We start from the raw sequence: 19,331 nt of genomic DNA on the forward strand, positions 1-19,331 counted from the left end.
AAAATAAAACTGATATGACAACATCATCCTATTCGTGTACTGCTTTTGATGACTGTTTTATCGAAACAAACAGAACATTATGGACACAAATAGATAGAAAAACAACAATTTTATCATAGTTATCACATTTTAGTCAAATTAGTATTTTAAATGTCCTACATCTGGTTATGTTTGACGGTTTCTGCTTTCCGTAAGTTAGAAATACCCACTTCTCGTTTTTACAGAAGGCGGTGCTTATTATTTGTTGTCAAGGCGGCATTTTAAACCGTTTTAGCTGTGATTAGCTTGCTAGCTAGCTGTCGAAGTCTATCCCGTACAAATAGTATCCTAGCTAAATATTTTCACTTTCTTTACATGATAATATTCTAAGCATATTGTACCATCTGGTTGCATGGCTAGATACGTACTGAAATGCTAGGCAAGGGTTTGCAAAATGTATCAAAGCTAACGTTAGTTAGCTACCTAGGCAGGTAGCTAGGTATACTGGCTACAGCTGATGTAGATAGACCGGTAATTAGCTAGGGGATTTAGGAACAGCCATGACTGCAAACCTAGAGTTCCCGATGACCTAGGACAATCGAAAAGCTGGGTCACATTAGGTCCAAATCGAAGCACTCGGCTTTTTCAGACCCAGGTAAGGTAACGTTAGCGGAAAGACATTCATGTAAACCCACATATGGTCAAATGGATTGTGAACTATCTGACCAATAAGACCACAGTTCGTGAGATTGAACCAGGCAGTATGAAACCAGATATGCGCAAACACGGTAACGTTAACCCCACTAGGAACGGCCCAGTCACCTTTCCCGTTTCCTCTCAATACATAAATTACTTCACACACAACAATGAACTGCGCCACCTGCAGAAATTCTCAGACTCTGCAAAAGCAAGTTGTATCATAAAAGGTGACGATGCTCATCACAGGGAATTAAGAGTCCTGAGAGTTATAGTGGACAATAAACTGAAGGATAATTCCCAGAGTATCTATCAAAAAACCTAATCCAGACTGTACTGTTTAAGGAAGCTAATATATTTTAATGTGTGAGACACAATGCTTCTCATGTTTTACAGCAGTGTAGTAGCTAGTGTTTTGTGTTATGCCATTGTGTGTTGGAAGGGAAACTTTGTGAAGGATGACTGGACAAAATCATAAAGAAAGTGATACAATCAGATGCAGTCGAGTCAATGCAAGACATGTTCATAGAAGGGCTGCAAGCTTCAACACACATGATTATGGACAATGCCACAGCACTCTAATGCAACACAGTAGCAGGTTCATCCTGCCCAAACACTCCACAGAGATGTTCCCGAAGGTCCTTTTTACCCACAGCCATCACAAATGACTAATTTGTTATGCCTTTTATTTGTGTAGTTGTTGCTGTTTCCCAGGAGGATAGACAACATACTTTCTTACCTATCTTTTATGGCTATTAACATGCAGGTGTTTTATTTAAGCAATGATGCCTGAGGGGGTTTGATATATGGCCAATATACCACAGCTAAGGGCTGTTCTTAGGCAAGATGCAACGTGGTATATTGGCCATATGTCACAAACCCCCAAGGTGCCTTATTGCTATTACAAAATCCCTACCAACATAATTAGAGTAGTAAAAATAAATGTTTTGTCACACCCGTATACCACGGCTGTCAGCCAATCAGCATTCAGGGCTCGGTCCACCCAGTTTATATTATGTGTTTTATCATGTGTCTGTCACTGGTATGGGTCCTGACCTTGTAATTTTATTGATTGATGATGCTGAAGTGATGAAACAATTTCCCAAATTGGGATGAATAAAATACTACTGTACTCTCTACTCTCTCATGATGGATATTGAAATATAACATTTTAACGTTGTGAATGCCAGTTTATGTGGCCAGGTCATAAGTTGGACAGCCGGATGTTACGTCAACTTAGCTAGCTAGCTAAATTGGTAGCTCTGTCATTGCAACAGCAGGAATGATTCCAGTGCCACTATTGTTTTCTTTCAGTTACTCTTCAATGCAGCCATGCCTCCCAACGCCTATAACCGTGCTAGCCAAGTTGGCCCAGCTGCACCCATTATGATTGAGAAGCTGATGCCCTGGGTAGAGGATTGGGATGACCTGGATAGCACCTGCAGCTCTCTGTGTTTCTCTGCTCTTGTCTGAGGTGCGTCTGCTGGCTGCAATTAGGCTGGCCAAGAGATCTGAGGAAGAGACGACAGGAGTCATTGAACAGCTCCCCCATCAGACCACAGCCAGAGGAGACCACTACCATCAAGAGCAATGTGGAGCAGGTAAATAAGGCTCACTCCCCTTTCACTTGTACAGTTTATATACATTTTACTCTGCGATTAATCATTCATCAACCTTTATAATCGATTATCAACCTTGATAATTTTTCAATTTCAAGCAGAAGAGGGTTTTTCCTAAGGGGAGGTCAAAGACAGCCGGCCCCAAAGAAGAAGCGACTCGGTCTGGAGCCAAGGTGCTTGTATACACCTCCCAGAAGTATATCTCTGTACCCCCTGGGCCTGATCATGGCCTGTCCCCCCCAACCAGAGACCCAGGCCCAAGGCAGACAGCCAGCCAGGAGCCCCAGACAGCACTCAGCCAGGAGGCCCGCAGACTGCAGAGAGAGCTGGCCAACTACATCCAGAGATTAGATCAGCTCACAAACAGAGGTAACTCCACATAATTAAACTTACCCATGAGTTTACCAGTCAAATCACCATGGTCAGAGGTTCTAGGCCTGTTGTAGTGATTATATTTCTATGGGTAACACAGCTGGAGTGGCACCTTGTTGGCATACTGTGCATTCCAAGGCGAATGGTTGCAGAGCCCTTGATGAGCAGCGCAGGGTGGTGGTCCGCAGACAGGAACAGGCAGCCCGCTCTGCACGCATCATCTATGTGCTACAACAACAAGCGAAAGAGATCCAAGAGGATTTAGACAAACTGCGCTCACAGAAGATTGATCACACAAACAAAGTAACTCTCACTTAATAACCAAAGCTGTCATACTCTGATGAGGTTCATGATGAGGACAATGACAAAGACTAACACCCATCTCCCTCGCCTTCCTTTTCTCAGTCCAGATCGATGGACAGGTTGGCTGCTGCCCAAAGAGGGGCGATCAGGGCCATGCAGAGGTTCACTAATCAGCTGTCTGACACGTCTGAGGGTAGGATGCCCTCCCATTGTAAAGAGCTGGGCCAGCTGATCCGCCAGCTTTCTCTGTGCTCGGCCAAGGTGGAGGTGGGCCAGGGATCAGCCATCCCAGAGACTGCCCTGGGCATCCTGCAGAAACTAGGGGTCAGTCATAGGCTGAGTCCCAAATGGCTCCTTATTATCTTTATAGTGCAGTACTTTTGATCAGGGGCAGGGCCAAAGGTCTCTGGTCAAAAGTAATGCACTATATAGGAAATAGAAAGCCATTTGCGATGCATCCATATATTTAATCCACCTACAGGTCACTCTCACCTTATTACACAGAAGATGGGAACCAGAACATTTCCCCAATCAACTACTGTACATCTATTGGTCATTTTTCCATAGCTTCCTTATACATCTATATTAGGTTATACAAGCAATACTCCATTTAAAAACCAAAGCTAATCAATCTAAAGAAAGTTGAAATAAATGTGCTGGAGAGCTACAAAACCATAGGTAGAGCTGAAGTATTATACAGTACATTTCATTTTGATTTTATTTGGCTTCTTTAATTTGAATGTATACAGAATATATTTGATTTGTGTCTCTCTCTGTGTCTCTCAGACCCTGGATACTGCTCTCAGGTAGCAGGAGAGTCCAGTACATAGGAGGCACGCCCGAGCACGCAGTTCCTCCCCTGCACGCTACCGCAGGTCTCCACTTCGCAGCACGTCTCCCCCCCATCCCCGTGCACCCAGGGGCCCTGCCACCAGGGGTCTCAGAGGACCTCGTAGAGCAGCAGGCCCCAAGAAGTCCTTCCCTTGTGAGCAACGAGCAGGTGTTCTCATTCTAATTCTAGCTGAATGACTCAGCATTCAGAGACACTCATTGTCCCAGTCAGCTGTGCTGCTGAAGCTATTTTATTAGCATTTTAATAAGGATAGCCTAATTATCTAGTCTTTTTTTTTTATTGGCTCATTATTCCATATCCTCATAACATCAATAACTCATGTAAATTAATTTCATACATCATTAAACCGGGAACAACCAACACAGCAAATGTGTCAGACAAATCAGCATCCCCCATCCTACGGTTCAAACCACAGTCACACAGACTCAGCCGTTGATAAAATATCTGATCCAAAAATAGAACATTTATTGCGTGGGTGGAACGATTCCTGAAATTGCATTTTTAATTTGAGCGTCTCGTGTCTTTGTTGTTTACCCTGTTCTTTCATTGTGAACGAGGTAGCAGATTCTTACGGTTCCCATGGCTCAGGAAATTACCTGAAGGCTTAAGTGCTGTGTGAGTTTGGGCCTCCCAACGAGCTTGAATCACGGCACCAGGGTGGAGATTAATGAGGGACTGGCTGACTGACACAAAGAGGGGAGAGCAGGGCCGGCGTCCGGTTCTCTGGCCATGGGTCTCCTGCAGGCAGCTCATTGTGTGGGTTGTTAGCTTCTACTGTGTACAGTCTCCCTGTGGGAGATATGATGCAACCACCACACACCACGAGAGGGTTTGAACTGGATAGTATGCGCAGGTCTCCTTGGCAACTAATAACAGTTCTCACTGTCAATGAACAAACCCCCTACTGTACCTTCTCCACACTGCTAAACAAGCAGCAGGCAGGTGTCTGTTTCTGTGCCAGATAATTGTGTAGTCTGTCAAAGGAGCATGCAGGTGTTAAGGGCCTCAAACATTTACTAATGTTTGATTAGTCATGCCAAGCACTGTAACACTTATCTGTAAGGGCATATAGAAATGATTGGTCACATAGCCTAGCTGTTCAAGTGTTTCAAAACAACATTTCAATAAAAATTGATGATGAGCCAATGTTGTGATGTTAGCAAAATAGGAGAGCGGTCCCTCAGCATCAGCAGCCACCCAGAGCCACAGAGCCTCCTCCACAGCTGGATCGCAGACAGGTGCTCAGGGCTGGCCTGGAGAGCCTGGTCCATCTTAGAGAACTCAGGGAAGGTGGGGTACAGGTCCCAACAGTCAAGGAGGAGCACTGCTCACCTGACCTTTGTCCTGCACCCCGACAGGACAAAGGTCAGTGAGTTTAATTAGCACATTTTTGGCGCAACTAAATGTATTTTAATATGTCTATTAATAACTGTCTAGCCTGAACTATTTGCACTACAATTGTGTCTCTTAAACATGATCTTTGTCTAGATGCAGGGAGCCCATGTGAGGGATGCAGGTTTCCAGCAGCCAACAGTGGCTTCCAGGCTGAGAGTGGGTCAGTACCCACAGAAGGAGGCCTCTGTGCCCTGGATACCCACGTCACCTCACTCTCCTCCTATACAACAACAACAGTGGTGAGATCAGAGGAGAGCACTCTCTCTTGTCCTCGGTCTCTCTTTTGTAACTTACTCTTGCTGCATACTCTCCCTCTCTTACAGTCTCTTTTGATTGTAATTTTTTCTAATCTACTTGTTTTATGTGTCCATCTCCTCTCAGAAGAGACCAGAGCCTCGATGTCTCTTCTCCCCTCTGAAGCCCTCCTCAGGCACCTCAGAGCAGCAGCTGAGTGGTGTGGTGACAGCAGAGCAGGACTATTGTCTGACCTGTGATAGACAGAGACATGCCCACAACGAAGCCCTCACGTCACTGATAATAACAATAATGCATTTTATTTGCAGAAATCTTTTCATTTAACACATAAAACATAAACCATTGGACATGGCAAACAACCTTGTGCCTTATTAGCATCACAGTACCTTACTAGTCTCATGAGGTTTTAGTTGATGTATAATGCACTGCATCACCAAAACTATGTGTACACCTCTTTGTCGAACATCTCATTCCTAAATCATGGGCATTAATATGGAGTTGGTCCCCCCTTTGCTGTTATAACAGCCTCCACTCTTCTGGGAAGGCTTTCCACTAGATGTTGGAACGTTGCTGCGGGGACTTGCTTCCATTCAGCCACAAGAGCATTAGTGAGGTTGGGCACTGATGTTGGGCGATTACGCCTGGCTTGCAGTTGGCGTTCCAATTCATTTCATTGGTGTTCAATGGGGTTGATGTCAGGGCTCTGTGCAGGCCAGTCAAGTTCTTCCACACCGATCTCGACAAACCTTTTCTGTATGGACCTCGCTTTGTGCTCGGGGGCATTGTCATGCTGGAACAGGAAAGGGCCTTCTACCAAAATGTCGCTGCAAAGTTGGAAGCACAGAATTGTCTACAATGACATTGTATGCCGTAGCATTAAGATGTACCTTCATTGGAACTAAGGGGCCTAGCCTGAACCAAGAAAAACAGTTCCGGACCATTATTCCTTCTCCACCAAACTTTACAGTTGGCACTATGCATTTGGACAGGTAGCGTTCTACTGGCAGCCGCCAAACCCAGATTTGTCCATCGGACTGCCAGATGGTGAAGTGTGGTTCATCACTCCAGAGAACACGTTTCCACTGCTCCAGAGACCAGTGGAGGTGAGCTTTACACCACTCCAGCCAACGCTTGGCATTGCGCATGGTGATTCTAGGCTTGTGTGCGGCTGCTAGGCCATGCAAACCCATTACATGAAACTGTGAGCTTGTGTGGCCTACCATTTCGCGGCTGAGCCATTGTTGCTCCTAGACGTTTCCACTTCACAATAACAGCACTTACAGTTGACCGGAGCAGGTTTAGCAGGGCAGAAATTTGACAAACTGACTTGTTGGAAAGGTGGCATCCTATGAAGGGGCCACGTTGAATGTCACTGAGCTCCTCAGTAAGGCCATTCTACTGCCAATGTTTGTTTATGGAGATTGCATGGCTGTGTGCACAATTTGATACACCTGTCAGCAATGGGTGTGGCTGAATCCACTAATTGGAAGGGGAGTTTTGTATAAATAGTGTGTATGTTTTATAGCTGTGTGGACTGGCAGAATGAATGAACCAATGGAAACTGCCCAGGGAACAGTTAAATTATGAGTTTGCTCATTTTGAGTAATTAAGTCATTTAAAACCCTGATCTCAGACCCCACTTGCTGAAAGCTGCAAGCAATACTCTGATTCCAATTGAAAGTTAACCTCTCCAATAAATTAAATCTAGGCGCTTGCTTGTTAGATTGGGGACATTATTATTTTTTTAAAGCACCTGATGGAAAGCAGTGCCTGCCTGCCCTAAATTCAAGTGCACAGCAACCCTCTACACTAATCAAAACTTAATTAGTGCAATTGAGGTCTATAATTAATCAAATGTCTGCAGCCTGATTTTGGTGGCTGACATTAGGACTGGATTTTTATTTATTTAACTAGGCAAGTCAGTTAAGAACAAATTCTTATTTTACAATGGCTGCCTACCCTGGCCATCCACATATGTGGATCTCTAATTGAAACGGTTCTGTCTTGTGTTGTCTTTATGTGAATGCACAGGCAAGCCTGGATTGACAGAATGACCATGTAGTGACTGAGGGACCTAATTCAGCTGAGTAAAGATGAAGCAGAACGCATCCAGAGAATCCAGTACACTAGTGTAGTACTACGTCCTGTACACACTCCCTGTCCTAGCCTGGGAACAAATATACTGTTAGTCTACCCGTCAAGCTAAAAGTGGAAGGTCAAAATGTTCAGTAGTTGTGTCAAGGTACTAATTCCTCAGTGTGAAATGATGACAACTTAACACATCCCTGAAGCCCTTCAGGTTTGTGACAAGTATGAGTCTGGAAATCAATGGACAAACCATATGACCAAGCCAGAGGGGATTCAAGTTCAAAATTCAATTCAAATGAAATGCCGCCGGTAGGGATTGCTGCCGTTTTACAGGCTGCTAACCAACTGTGCTATTTTGTTCGGTTTTATTTTGCGTTGTTTGTAACTTTTTTTTAAAACGTATTTTCTACATAATGTTGCTGCTAACGTCTCTGATGACCAAAAAGATTACTCACCTCAAACTGGACAAAGATGTTTCTTTAACGTGTCTGACGCGTAGGATATACTCAAGGAAGCGAAGGTAACCTGCCTACATGATTACTGCCCCGTAGCACTCATGTCGGTAGCCATGAAGTGCTTTGAAAGGCTTGTCATGGCTCACATCAACAGCGTCCTCCCAGATACCCTAGACCCACTCCAATTCGTGCTTAGTCTCCTCCTGTACCCCCTGTTCACCCTCGACTGCATGGCCAAACACGACTCCACACCATCATTAGGTTTGCTGACGACACAACAGGCCTGATCACCGAAAACGATGAGACAACAGTGTTGGGCCAGGACAACAACCTCTCCCTCAGTGTGAGCAAGACAAAGGAGCTGATTGTGTACTACAGGAAAAGGAGGGCCGAACAGGCCCCCATTAACATTGATGGGGCTGTAGTGGAGCAGTTCGAGAGTTTCAAGTTCCTTGGTCTCCACATCATCATGGTCCAAACACACCAAGACAGTCGTGAAGAGGGCACGACAACACCTTTCCCCCTCAGGAAACTGAAAAGATTTGGCATGGGTCCCCAGATCCTCAAAATGTTCTACAGCTGCACCATCGAGAGCATCCTGACCGGTTGCATCACGCATCACTGCTAGGTATGGCAACTGCTCGGCATCTGACCGTAAGGCGCTACAGAGGGTAGTGCGTATGGCCCAGTACATTACTGGGGCCAAGCTTCTTGCCATCCAGGACCTATATAGAAGGTGGTGTCAGAGGAAAGCCCCAAGAATTGTCAAAGACTCCAGTCACCCAACTCATAGACTGTTCTCTCTGCTACTGCACCTCAAGCAGTACCGGAGTGCCAAATCTAGGACCAAAAGGCTCCTTAACAGCTTCTATCCCCAAGCCATTAAACTGCTGAACAATTGATCAAATGGCCATCGGACTATTTACATTAAACCCCCCACCACCACACACACTTTTTTGTTTTTACACTGCTGGTACTCGCTGTTTATTTTCTATGCATAGTCACTTTACCCCTACCTACATGTACATATTACCTCAATTACCTCGACTAACCTGTAACCCCACACATTGACTTAGTACCGGTACCCCTGTATATAGCCTCGTTATTTTGTGTTACTTTTTATTAGTTTTTTACTTTCGTTTATTTGGTAAATATTTTCTTAACTCTTTCTTGAACTGCATTGTTGGTTAAAGGCTTGTAAGTAAGCATTTCATGGTGAGGTCTACTCCTGTTGTATTCGGCGCATATGACGAATAAAGTTCGATTTGATTTCAACAACTTATTGTAGACTGGATTCAAAGACACTATATTGTCACACCAGGCTTGCGCATGTGTGTGTGTCAGGTCTGAGGTGGGCTCTCCAACCCAGTGGGCTGAGAGAGTTGAGCAGGGAGGCCCGAGGGAGACTTCAGCCTCTCTTGGACCAGGCCCAAGAGACATTTAAACTATCCCTAAAAAAAATAAAGGGTTGTATGGACACAAAAAATAGACAATCCTTTTGAGTTTTTTCTTGCTTTTCAGCAGGTAGGGGAATAAATAACTGAGTGTGTAACTTTGCTGTCACTCAATACCCACATTGTTGTTACAGAAGAAAAGCCTGGACCAAGGAAAGCTTCCCCTCACTCAGGAATTCCACTGCCCTCAGAGGAGTGGGAAAATCAATACATCTCATTTGTAATTGAAAAATCCATACAGCTTTTACCACCATATTTGTGCCACCACAGTGAAATGAATAGGGAATTTACAGCTAGGCCTAGGGTGTACTGCTGCAGCCTTGTGTATGTGCTGAGTGACAAGACTGAGTTAGAGTAGGAGTGGTTTGTGTTAGGTAGGAGAAGGTCAGTAGTGGTGTGGTACTGAGCTTGCTCTACCTGTGTACCCCAGCAGATGGGAGCTGCTGCCTCTCAGACCCGGGACAGAAAGGCCACATCGTCACTGAGGCATCGGCTGTCTGAGCAGGCTACAGACAGAGTGAGTAGCCCTGTCATATTGTAATGATACTGACTTATATTACCAATATTTCTGTTTTTCTCAGTATTTGAGTCCCAAATGCCCATAGAGCTTTGGTCAAAAGTAGTGCACTATATAGGGAATAGGGTGCCATTTCGGGAAACAACCATGAAGTGATTCCATAAAACGCATGTGATGAGCTCTGTGCTATCTACCTCCCTCTCCAGGCTGCAGAGTGCACTGAGGTGCTGAGTGAGGCCCTGCTAGAGAAGCTGCTGGCTGATGCAGTGCTGGCCACCTGGGTGGCGGAGACAGACAGATGGAGGGTTTGGCCCAGCGCCAGCTCCAGGCCCCCACCCTGGAGAGCATGCTGCTACGCATGGAGGAGATGGAGGTGAGCCCTGAGCATGGCCCTAAGGAAAGACCACCACACAAAGGTCACAGGGAGTTTGAAAGGGCACCGCTAGTTAGTTTGTCATGCAAGGCCTGTGTGATGTTTGACAGCCTTGGTCAAGCTGTACTATGGGGATACAGTGAATACACTGTCCAGTCCTGTCCGGATTTGTATTATTGTTTGGCTGAAAAATGTATTTAAATAATATACTTATTTTATCATCTATGTGTCTGAGCAGAAAGACCAGGAAGTTGTGAGGAGGCACTTTTCTACCATCACGTACTCAGACCCTCACTACTGGGACAAAGGGGACACAACTGGGGAGTAAACAGGCAGTTTACATGAGGGTTTGAATTGTTGTTCCTCTGGTGCACTGCAGGTGGAGGTATTGTCTTAGTGCTGTTTCAGCCAGTTGAGAGCAAGGCTATCCCTCTTCCTAACTCTCCTTTTCCACCCCTCTTTCTCCCATCCCCATCTCTCTCTCAAGGCCCTAGAGGCCTGCTCCAGGCCAGTCTCTCCTCAGCCCGTCAGGATTACCGGGCCAACACTGAGACACACCACCACGTCTGACATTGTCCTGGAGAGCCCTGTGGAGACCGGGTGTTTTTTCATCTGGTGTTGCCAAAGCGCTCTTTTCTCTGAATAATCCTATGCACAGAATTCAATAGAACATTGTGTATTGTTACAGTATCTGTATATTAATATGTTTGTTTTGTAGTAATCACCATGCAATACTGCAGCCACCATCTTAGAGAAAGCTTCAAGCCCTGTCTGAGTTTAATGGGTTGATGTATGGACAGATGGTTTGAGAAACAGATATATATTAATAAGGAATAAATTACATTATATACTGGGTGGTTCTAGCCCTGAATGCTGATTTGTCTGACAGCCGTGGTATATCAGACCATACACCACGGGTATGACAAATAATTTATTTTTACGGCTGTAATTACATTGGTAACCACTATAATAGCAATAAGGCACCTCAGGGGTTTGTGGTATATGGCCAATATACCATGGCCAAGGGCTGTATCCAGGCACTCTGCGTTGCGTCATGCATAGCCCTTAGCAGTGGTATATTGGCCATATACCATTATTGCTTAATTATACATTTATAATTTGTTGATGTTGCAGATTGTAGTTAATGGTTATGAGATGCTATACTGGGTGATGGGACTTCTGCAGTCTCCTCTAAATGGGAATTAATTACAGAGGGTAATGGTGTATGACATCACTTAACCTGCTGTATTAGATGTACCTTATCAGGCAGGAACTCATAAAGGACAATATAACGAGACAAAACTGATGCAGAACATTGATCCCCTAAATTTAAGACTGTGAGAAAGTGCCCAACAAAATCACTGTCCCAAAAACTGTCAATTACTTTATTTTGCAGTTGACGTCCACTCCAGACGATCAACAAAACGGATAGAGGTGGAACGTTGTTTATGCCTTTCCCAGAATGCACTGCTTTGTTGTGCCTCAATTCTGGCTGTTCTTCTCCACCCCTAATCTCTCCAGGCTGCGATGAGACCAAACCTAACCCCCTTCAAACCCTAACCCCCCCCACCTCACCCTCTGGCAAGACATAAAGGGAGTGCATCAGTGTGCCTCTGCCTCCCTCCCCTGCCCAGAGGTTTAGCTGTAGCTGCCATTGCTTGAAGAAGAAGGAGGGGAGAGAAATGAGAGCCAACGGCTGACAGGGGAAGTAAGTTGTTGAGAGTGGAGCAGAGCGGACATGCCAGCATGATGCAGTGAAAACATATTCAAGCAGCTGCACCATTAGCATATTAAAGACAGTGTAGTTCACTGTTCCTGGACCTTCTGGAGGGGCTCAGACCAACTCTTCTGTGACTCATCTCTCACTCTGTCCGTTTGCTTTTACCTATCCACCTGTAACCTATTTCTGTCTCTAAAGACCAGCAGAAACTACAACCACTAGCTCTTTGCTGTCTATTTTGTGGGTTGGGAGGAAGATGTGGTCAACCCAAATTCCATTCATAGCGCAGGTTATGACTTTGCCTAGTTATTTCATATGGTTTATGAGTAAAACAACACTAGCAGAACTAACTGACCATGGCTTTCTTGATTCTGCATTGGTATTGATTGGCCAGATAGCTTTACTTCTACCCCTGTGTTGTAGATACTAGCTACCTGTATCCTCCTGCCTCTATGAAGAGAGCATTAGACTCACCCAGGAAAGTCTGCCTCTGTGTCTTCCTCCCTCTCACAGCCCAGTGAATTACACAGTCCAATGGGACTTCTCACCCCTGTCTGACTGGCAGGTAATTTCATTGGTGTGTTAGACAAGGAAAATGAAAATGGCCTGAGCCTCTGACAGGATTCCGATAAAAAGACTAGCAGAGTGCGTCATGAAAATTCTCTCCCTTGTATTTCCCTTGCTTTGCCCCCAGTAGCTGTATAAATGAGATAATGTGTAACTAACTGTCTGACCGAATATGAAGCCAGGTATTTTTTTGTATCGATGAGTGCACTCGTGTGAAAGCACAACACAATGATTGTATGTTGTGTCCCTGAGAATGCCGGGCAAGTTTTCATCGCATTCTCTCTCATTTGCAAAGCAATAGGGATTGATTCTAAATTCCACATGGATATTGTCTCATCCCCTACAAGCACACAGAGCATGTTCAGGAGTTCTTCCCTCCAGTCTTTCTATTATCCTTGATTACGTGGAGAAAATTAGTCAGCCAAACACTCAGGGCTGAAAATGATAGATTTTTGTGTGCCAACACACAGGGAGTATTTTCTTCCCAGTATGTTTCCCTAAAGGCCTGTGTTCTGAGCGCTAAGCTTCAAAGGGTTGACAAAGATACAGGTGCCAATAGAGATTGATTCCATACTAAACCAGGACAAAAAAAGACTATGATTTGGGGAATTTTCACTAAATGTAATCCATCGAATGGTCCTTTGGATGAAAGATTGTTTACATGTATTTGACATTTGTATTTAAAAGCATAGTTGAGAAATAATAAATTTTGGCCTTACCTTTAAGACTCCACAATGCAGCAGTCACCAACCCAGGCCTTACCTTTAAGACTCCATAAAGCAGTGGTCACCAACCTTTTCCTCGCAGTCAAATAGCAAGCCAAAATCTACCGCTCAGATTTGTTTTTGTTGGTGTAGCACTTTCAAGGCACAGCTGAGTATAAATTGAAATAATTAGCAAATAATTTGCTATTTTATTTTTTATTTTACATGGTGCTTTCAAGACAACTGGGAAATCAGGAAAAAACGAGGTCAAATCATGACATCAGTGATCTTCCAGTCGTAAAGTCGGAACTCTAGAAAGATGTCCAAGTTTTCTACTTGGAATTCTCGTTTTTCCCTGAGTTTCCAGTTGTTTTAAACGCACTGAAGTTGGAAGTCTGAGATTTCCGAGTTCCCAGTGGTTTTGAACGCGGCATTAGTCTCAGCGGAGGGAGGGAGAGAGCAGCAGAGGGTTCATCTCACGGTCCCTGTTCTCTTCTTTCTTTCCTCCGGTAGGAGACTGACCAGAGAGAGGGGACATGTCTTCCACCTGATGACTAAATTAAAGTCAAACCGCATCTGCGTCGTGCACAAATTCATGTTCCTATGATCAGAGAAAGTTAAATATTCCTTTATATTAAAATAGACACGATGAACTGCTAATAATAATACAAACGCATGGCTATCCATATACTGTATTTAGATACTCATGTATTGCAGCTGAAGCTCGAGTGGAAGTAGGGAGTAGATCGTTTAATGTTTTGTAATAGTGCAAAATAAAAACGAACATGAACTCGCTCATAAAAACAGAAGCTCTTTGTTGTCTCTGCTCATGGTTTTGAAAGTTGTGAAATCTCACATAGGCTAGTATCAAATTTTACGTGGCCGGGGTTGTGGAAGCTGTAGTGATTTGAGCTATCAAATTAGCCAGCGCAGTAGGCGCACTCGATTTAGCGACAGATCTCCCAGTTTAGCCTCAGCTCTCTCTCGGCGGAGTTTGTCTTTTCAGACAAATTAAATGGTTCAAAATGGGAACACTTTACCTACCCGGTGCACAGGGCTTCTGAATCAAGTGCACCTACTGCAAAACAGCGCAACATGAATAATATTAAAAAGGGAGTGCAAGCCTTTATCGTTGGCTGTTCTACAGAAATGTTTGGTGATCGACTAGACGGCCTTGAAGATCAATCAGTCGATCGACCGGTTGGTGACCACTGCCATTTAATCTGTAGGTGTTTAGAGCAAAAATGGGTGTTTTATGAAGCTTTACTGCTTGCTCTGTGTGTCACAACGCCTGGAGTGGTGGGTGTGGAGTCAAACGCAGAGGATACTGAGCAAACCGGACTTTATTTCGTTTTCCAATGCTAACGCCCAAAACAACAGGCGAAATAATCACAAAAATGTCCAACCCAACACAGGGCACAAACGGACAAGAACTACACGCACAACCTCGACTAACAGAAAACAAGCTCGCACAAAAACAGGCGGGCCTAACAGGCTTAAATAGTCCTGAATAAAAAACAAAATAAGAGACAGGTGCAGCCAATAAGACAAAACAAACAGAAAAGGTAAACGGCATCGGTGGCAGCTTGTAGACCGGCGACGAGGACCGCCGTCCGAACAGGCAGGCGAGCCACCTTCGGTGGGAGTCGTGACACTGTGATATGAGTAGTATTTTAGTTTCAATACACTTTTTTTTACATTCATGTATGAATATTGAAAACTATAAACATGAATATTGGGAAAACCTTTTATTTTTTTTATTGTTGCAAATGTTTCTGCTGGTGATTAGCAGGATGTGCAATGATACAAGTAAAAGGAGGGCTGTAATTGGTTACATTACTATGCCAATTTTGCTGTATAAAATTGTCCATAACTTTAAATCTACCAGAGATCCCACTCTGGAACTTTGAGATGCCCGTAGAGTATATTATGTTCAACGATATATTGAAAGATAAGCCAAATATTTGTTATTATTTTTCAAAACTCATGTTTTTATTTGTGAATATTCATACATTATTGTAAACAATGTTTTTTTTTTTACTGAAATCAAGTACTACAGAGCAGCGGTAAAGCTTCATATGACGCCAAGTCATATGGAGTCTTAAAGGAGCCTGGGTAAGGCCAAAATCTAATAAATATGCCAACTTTGAATCATTCTTTCCCAATTAAATCAGATGTGTAGTGCTAGGGCAAAAACTCCAGGCCCAAGTTTGGGAAAACCTGCTCTAAAGGACCATTATATGGATACAATTTTGTGAAAATCCCCAAAATCATGGTATTTTTTGGTTCTGGTTTCATATGGAATCACTCTAGAGTGGTTTGTGTGTCTGGCTCACTGATTCTTCTCTTGGTGAGATAGTGTTTGTCTTGGGACATCTTGACATATCAAAGATACACAATTATATTTCTACATTTTTATCCTCATGTGCCACATCTAGGCAGAAATGGTTGCTGAGTGCACATCTCTAGTACTGCACTGCCAGCACTAAAATGCATATTTCTCTGGAGGGTCCTCTGTCAGCCCTCGTAGTCCTGTTGTCGTTTTTCATCAAGATCACATCCGTTCTTTATATGTCAGAAGTGTTGTTCAGAGCGGAGGTGATTATTATTCCGTCTCAAGTGAAGCCCTTCTGATAACAAGAGCACACTATTGCCTGTTGGATGGCTCATATAGGAATGACATTTCTCAGATTGCTTTCTGTCTGTCTGCAACCAGCCCTCCCTCCTCAGATCAGAAGAGATGAACAGGAGCACAGGCTAATTCTATTACCAAAGTGTAGCTCCTAGCTTCAAAATGAAGATTATTCCCATATGTCTGGTGTTGTATTCTCATTTATTTTTTATTACATTCCCAACTCCAGGAAGTAGAGCCACTGAAATGTTATAGGTTGAAATATAGCCTATCCATCATATTATAATGGCCACTTCGATGCCAGGCAATACACAATCAATAGTGAAAGGAAATAATGGACCAGATGATGGTACGTAACTAAATGATGTACTGCCTCATCAAAGTTATCTGTAGCTCTGTGGTGCTTTGTCTCTGGTTGTCCTTATGCTTCTCCACATGTCATTCATTCATTTGGCCAGGTCTCCCTTGTAAAAGAGGTCTTCTGACCTCAATGGGACTTCCTTGATTAAAAAAATACTGAGGTGGAGCTCTGGGCCGTAGTATAACACAGTGCAAAGAGCTATAGGCTAGTTATAGACACAGTTATGCTCAATTACTACTCATGCATACTTATTGTGATAAAGTTCAAACTCCATCAGGTTTCTGCGTAAGAGATTGTTAGTGGAAAAGTGGTAAACTGATGATAAATCTAGAGAGAGGGAGAGAGTTATTGCTATCATTAGGTTAATGAAATTATGTTCTCACTCTTTTTATAGGGCAATTCACCACAGGAAGATTTACAGTGTGTTTAAAGCGCTTGGAAGAAATCCCATTTAGAATGTCAGACAGTCACTAGAGGGGGCTAGTTATTCTATAAGGCCTGAATGGAAAGTGATAGCTAATCCGTGTGTGTGTGTGTGTGGACAGTTGTTGTTGTAGGGTAGAATGTATGAAAACAGTGATTAATGCTGTGGGTTTGGGAAGCGGAGAGTGGGCACAGCTGCCTATTAGTGTGCAGAGCTCAATATGTTGTGTGTGTTGTCTAAGCTTGTGATTACCTGTGTTTACAACCAACAATGCTCAGCACAGGGAGAGGGAGTCAGCAGGCCCTTCCACTGCAGACAACACAAACACACACCAGGGATTGGCTGCATAGCCATATCTCATAGCTTATGAAAGTAATGCACACATCATTCAGTATGCCAATCACTCACGCACAAAAGGCATATTTCACTCAAATGTTGTGCACAAATTTGTTAACATCGCTGTCAGTGAGCATTTCTCCTTTGCCAAGATAATCCATCCACCTGACAGGTGTGGCATATCAAGAAGCTGATTAAACAGCATGCTTATTACACAGGTGCACCTTGTGCTGGGGCCAATAAAAGGCCATTCTAAAATGTGCCCTTTTCTCACACAACACAATGTCACATATGTCTCAAGTGTTGAGGGAGCGTGCAATTGGTATGCTGACTGGAGGAATGTCCACCAGTGCTGTTGCCAGATAATTTAATGTCAATTTCTCTACCATTAGCTGCCTCCAATGTCGTTTTAGAGAATGTGGCAGTACGTCCATCCGGCCTCACAACCGCAGACCACGTGTAACCATGCCAGCCAAGAACCTCCACATCCGGCTTCTTCACCTGCGGGATCGTCTGAGACCAGCCACCCAGAAAGCTGATGAAACTGAGGAGTTTTTCTGTGGATAAAAACTAATGCTGATGAGTGGGTGGACCTGGCTCCCGAGTGGGTGGGCCTATGTCCTCCCAGGCCCACCGGTGGCTGCGCCCCTGCCCAGTCATGTGAATTGGGGCCTAATTCACATGATCCATAGATTAAAGCCTAATTTATTTATTTTAATTTATTGATTTCCTTATATGAACTGTAACTCAATAAAATTGTTGAAATTGTTGCATGTTGCGTTTATATTTTTGTTCAGTATACTTAAGTCGTTTTTTGGGGGTATCTACTTTACTAGGTACAGTTGAAGTCGAAAGTTTACATACACTTAGGTTGGCATCAATAAAACTCGTTTTTCAAACACTCCACAAACTATAGTTTTGGCAAGTCGGTTAGGACATGTACTTTGTGCATGACACAAGTAATTTTTCCAACAACTGTTTACAGACAGATTATTTCATTTATAATGCACTGTATCACAATTCCAATGGTTCAGAAGTTTACATACACAAAGTTGACTGTGCCTTTAAACAGCTTGGAAAATTTCAGAAAATGATGTCATGGCTTTAGAAGCTTCTGATAGGCTAATTGACATAATTTGAGTCAAATGGAGGTGTACCTGTGGATGTATTTCAAGGCCTACCTTCAAACTCAGTGCCTCTTTGCTTGACATCATGGGAAAATCAAAATTGTAGACCTCCACAAGTCTGAGCAATTTCCAAACACCTGAAGGTACCACCTTCATCTGTACAAACATTAGTATGCAAGTATAAACACCATGGGACCACACAGCCGTCATACCACTCAGGAAGGAGACGCGTTCTGTCTCCTAGAGATTAATGTACTTAGGTGCGAAAAGTGAAAATCAATTCCAGAACAACAGCAAAGGACCTTGTGAAGATGCTGGAGGAAACAGGTACAAAAGTTTCTATATCCACAGTAAAACAAGTTCTATATCAACATAACCTGAAAGGCCGCTCAGCAAGGAAGAAGCCACTGCTCCAAAACCGCCATGAAAAAAGCCAGACTACGGTTTGCAACTGCACATGGGGACAAGATTGTACTTTTTGGAGAAATGTTCTCTGGTCTCATGAAACAAAAATAGAACTGTTTGGCCATCATGACCATCGTTATGTTTGGAGGAGAAAGGGGAGGCTTGCAAGCCGAAGAACACCATCCCAACCATGAAGCACGAGGGTGGCAGCATCATATTGTGGTGGTACTTTGCTGCAGGAGGGACTGGTGCACTTCACAAAATAGATGGCATCATGAGGCAGGAAAATTATGTGGATATATTGAAGCAACATCTCAAGACATCAGTCAGGAAGTTAAAGCTTGGTTGCAAATGGGTCTTCCAAATGGACAACGACCCCAAGCATACTTCCAAAGTTGTGGCAAAATGGCTTAAGGACAACAAAGTCAAGGTATTGGAATTGCCATCACAAAGCCCTGACCTCAATCCTATAGAAAATGTGTGGGCAGAACTGAAAAAGCATGTGCGAGCAAGGAGGCCTAGAAACCTGACTCAGTTACACCAGCTCTGTCAAGAGGAATGGGCCAAAATTCACCCAACTTATTGTGGGAAGGTTGTGGAAGGCTACCAGAAACGTTTGACCCAGGTGAAACTATTTAAAGGCAATGCTACCAAATACTAATTGAGTGTATGTAATCTTCTGACCCACTGGGAATG

The 19,331-nt window shown here is 43.7% G+C and overlaps 1 protein-coding gene across 2 annotated transcripts; it reads left to right on the forward strand.

The window, feature by feature from the left end:
- Window positions 1-202: 202 nt before the first annotated feature.
- LOC110507128 (protein moonraker) lies at window positions 203-17,289 on the forward strand. 2 transcript variants are annotated; one of them, XM_036964931.1, is made up of 7 exons: window positions 203-634; window positions 1,990-2,276; window positions 2,542-2,663; window positions 2,767-2,969; window positions 3,072-3,293; window positions 3,756-5,456; window positions 5,599-6,046. In XM_036964931.1, the coding sequence occupies exons 2-6, from the start codon at window positions 2,266-2,268 to the stop codon at window positions 3,777-3,779; spliced, it is 582 nt and encodes a 193-aa protein (XP_036820826.1). In that variant the 5' UTR covers window positions 203-634; window positions 1,990-2,265; the 3' UTR covers window positions 3,780-5,456; window positions 5,599-6,046. The 2 variants fall into 2 exon arrangements, 1 of the variants encoding a protein (XP_036820826.1); XR_005039979.1 differs by lacking the exons at window positions 203-634; window positions 1,990-2,276; window positions 2,542-2,663; window positions 2,767-2,969; window positions 3,072-3,293 and adding exons at window positions 9,903-9,986; window positions 10,193-17,289 and having other exon boundaries at window positions 3,788-3,954; window positions 5,311-5,456; window positions 5,599-5,744.
- Window positions 17,290-19,331: the final 2,042 nt, after the last annotated feature.

Source organism: Oncorhynchus mykiss, chromosome 27, assembly GCF_013265735.2.
Source record: "Oncorhynchus mykiss isolate Arlee chromosome 27, USDA_OmykA_1.1, whole genome shotgun sequence".
Lineage (NCBI taxonomy): Eukaryota > Metazoa > Chordata > Actinopteri > Salmoniformes > Salmonidae > Oncorhynchus > Oncorhynchus mykiss.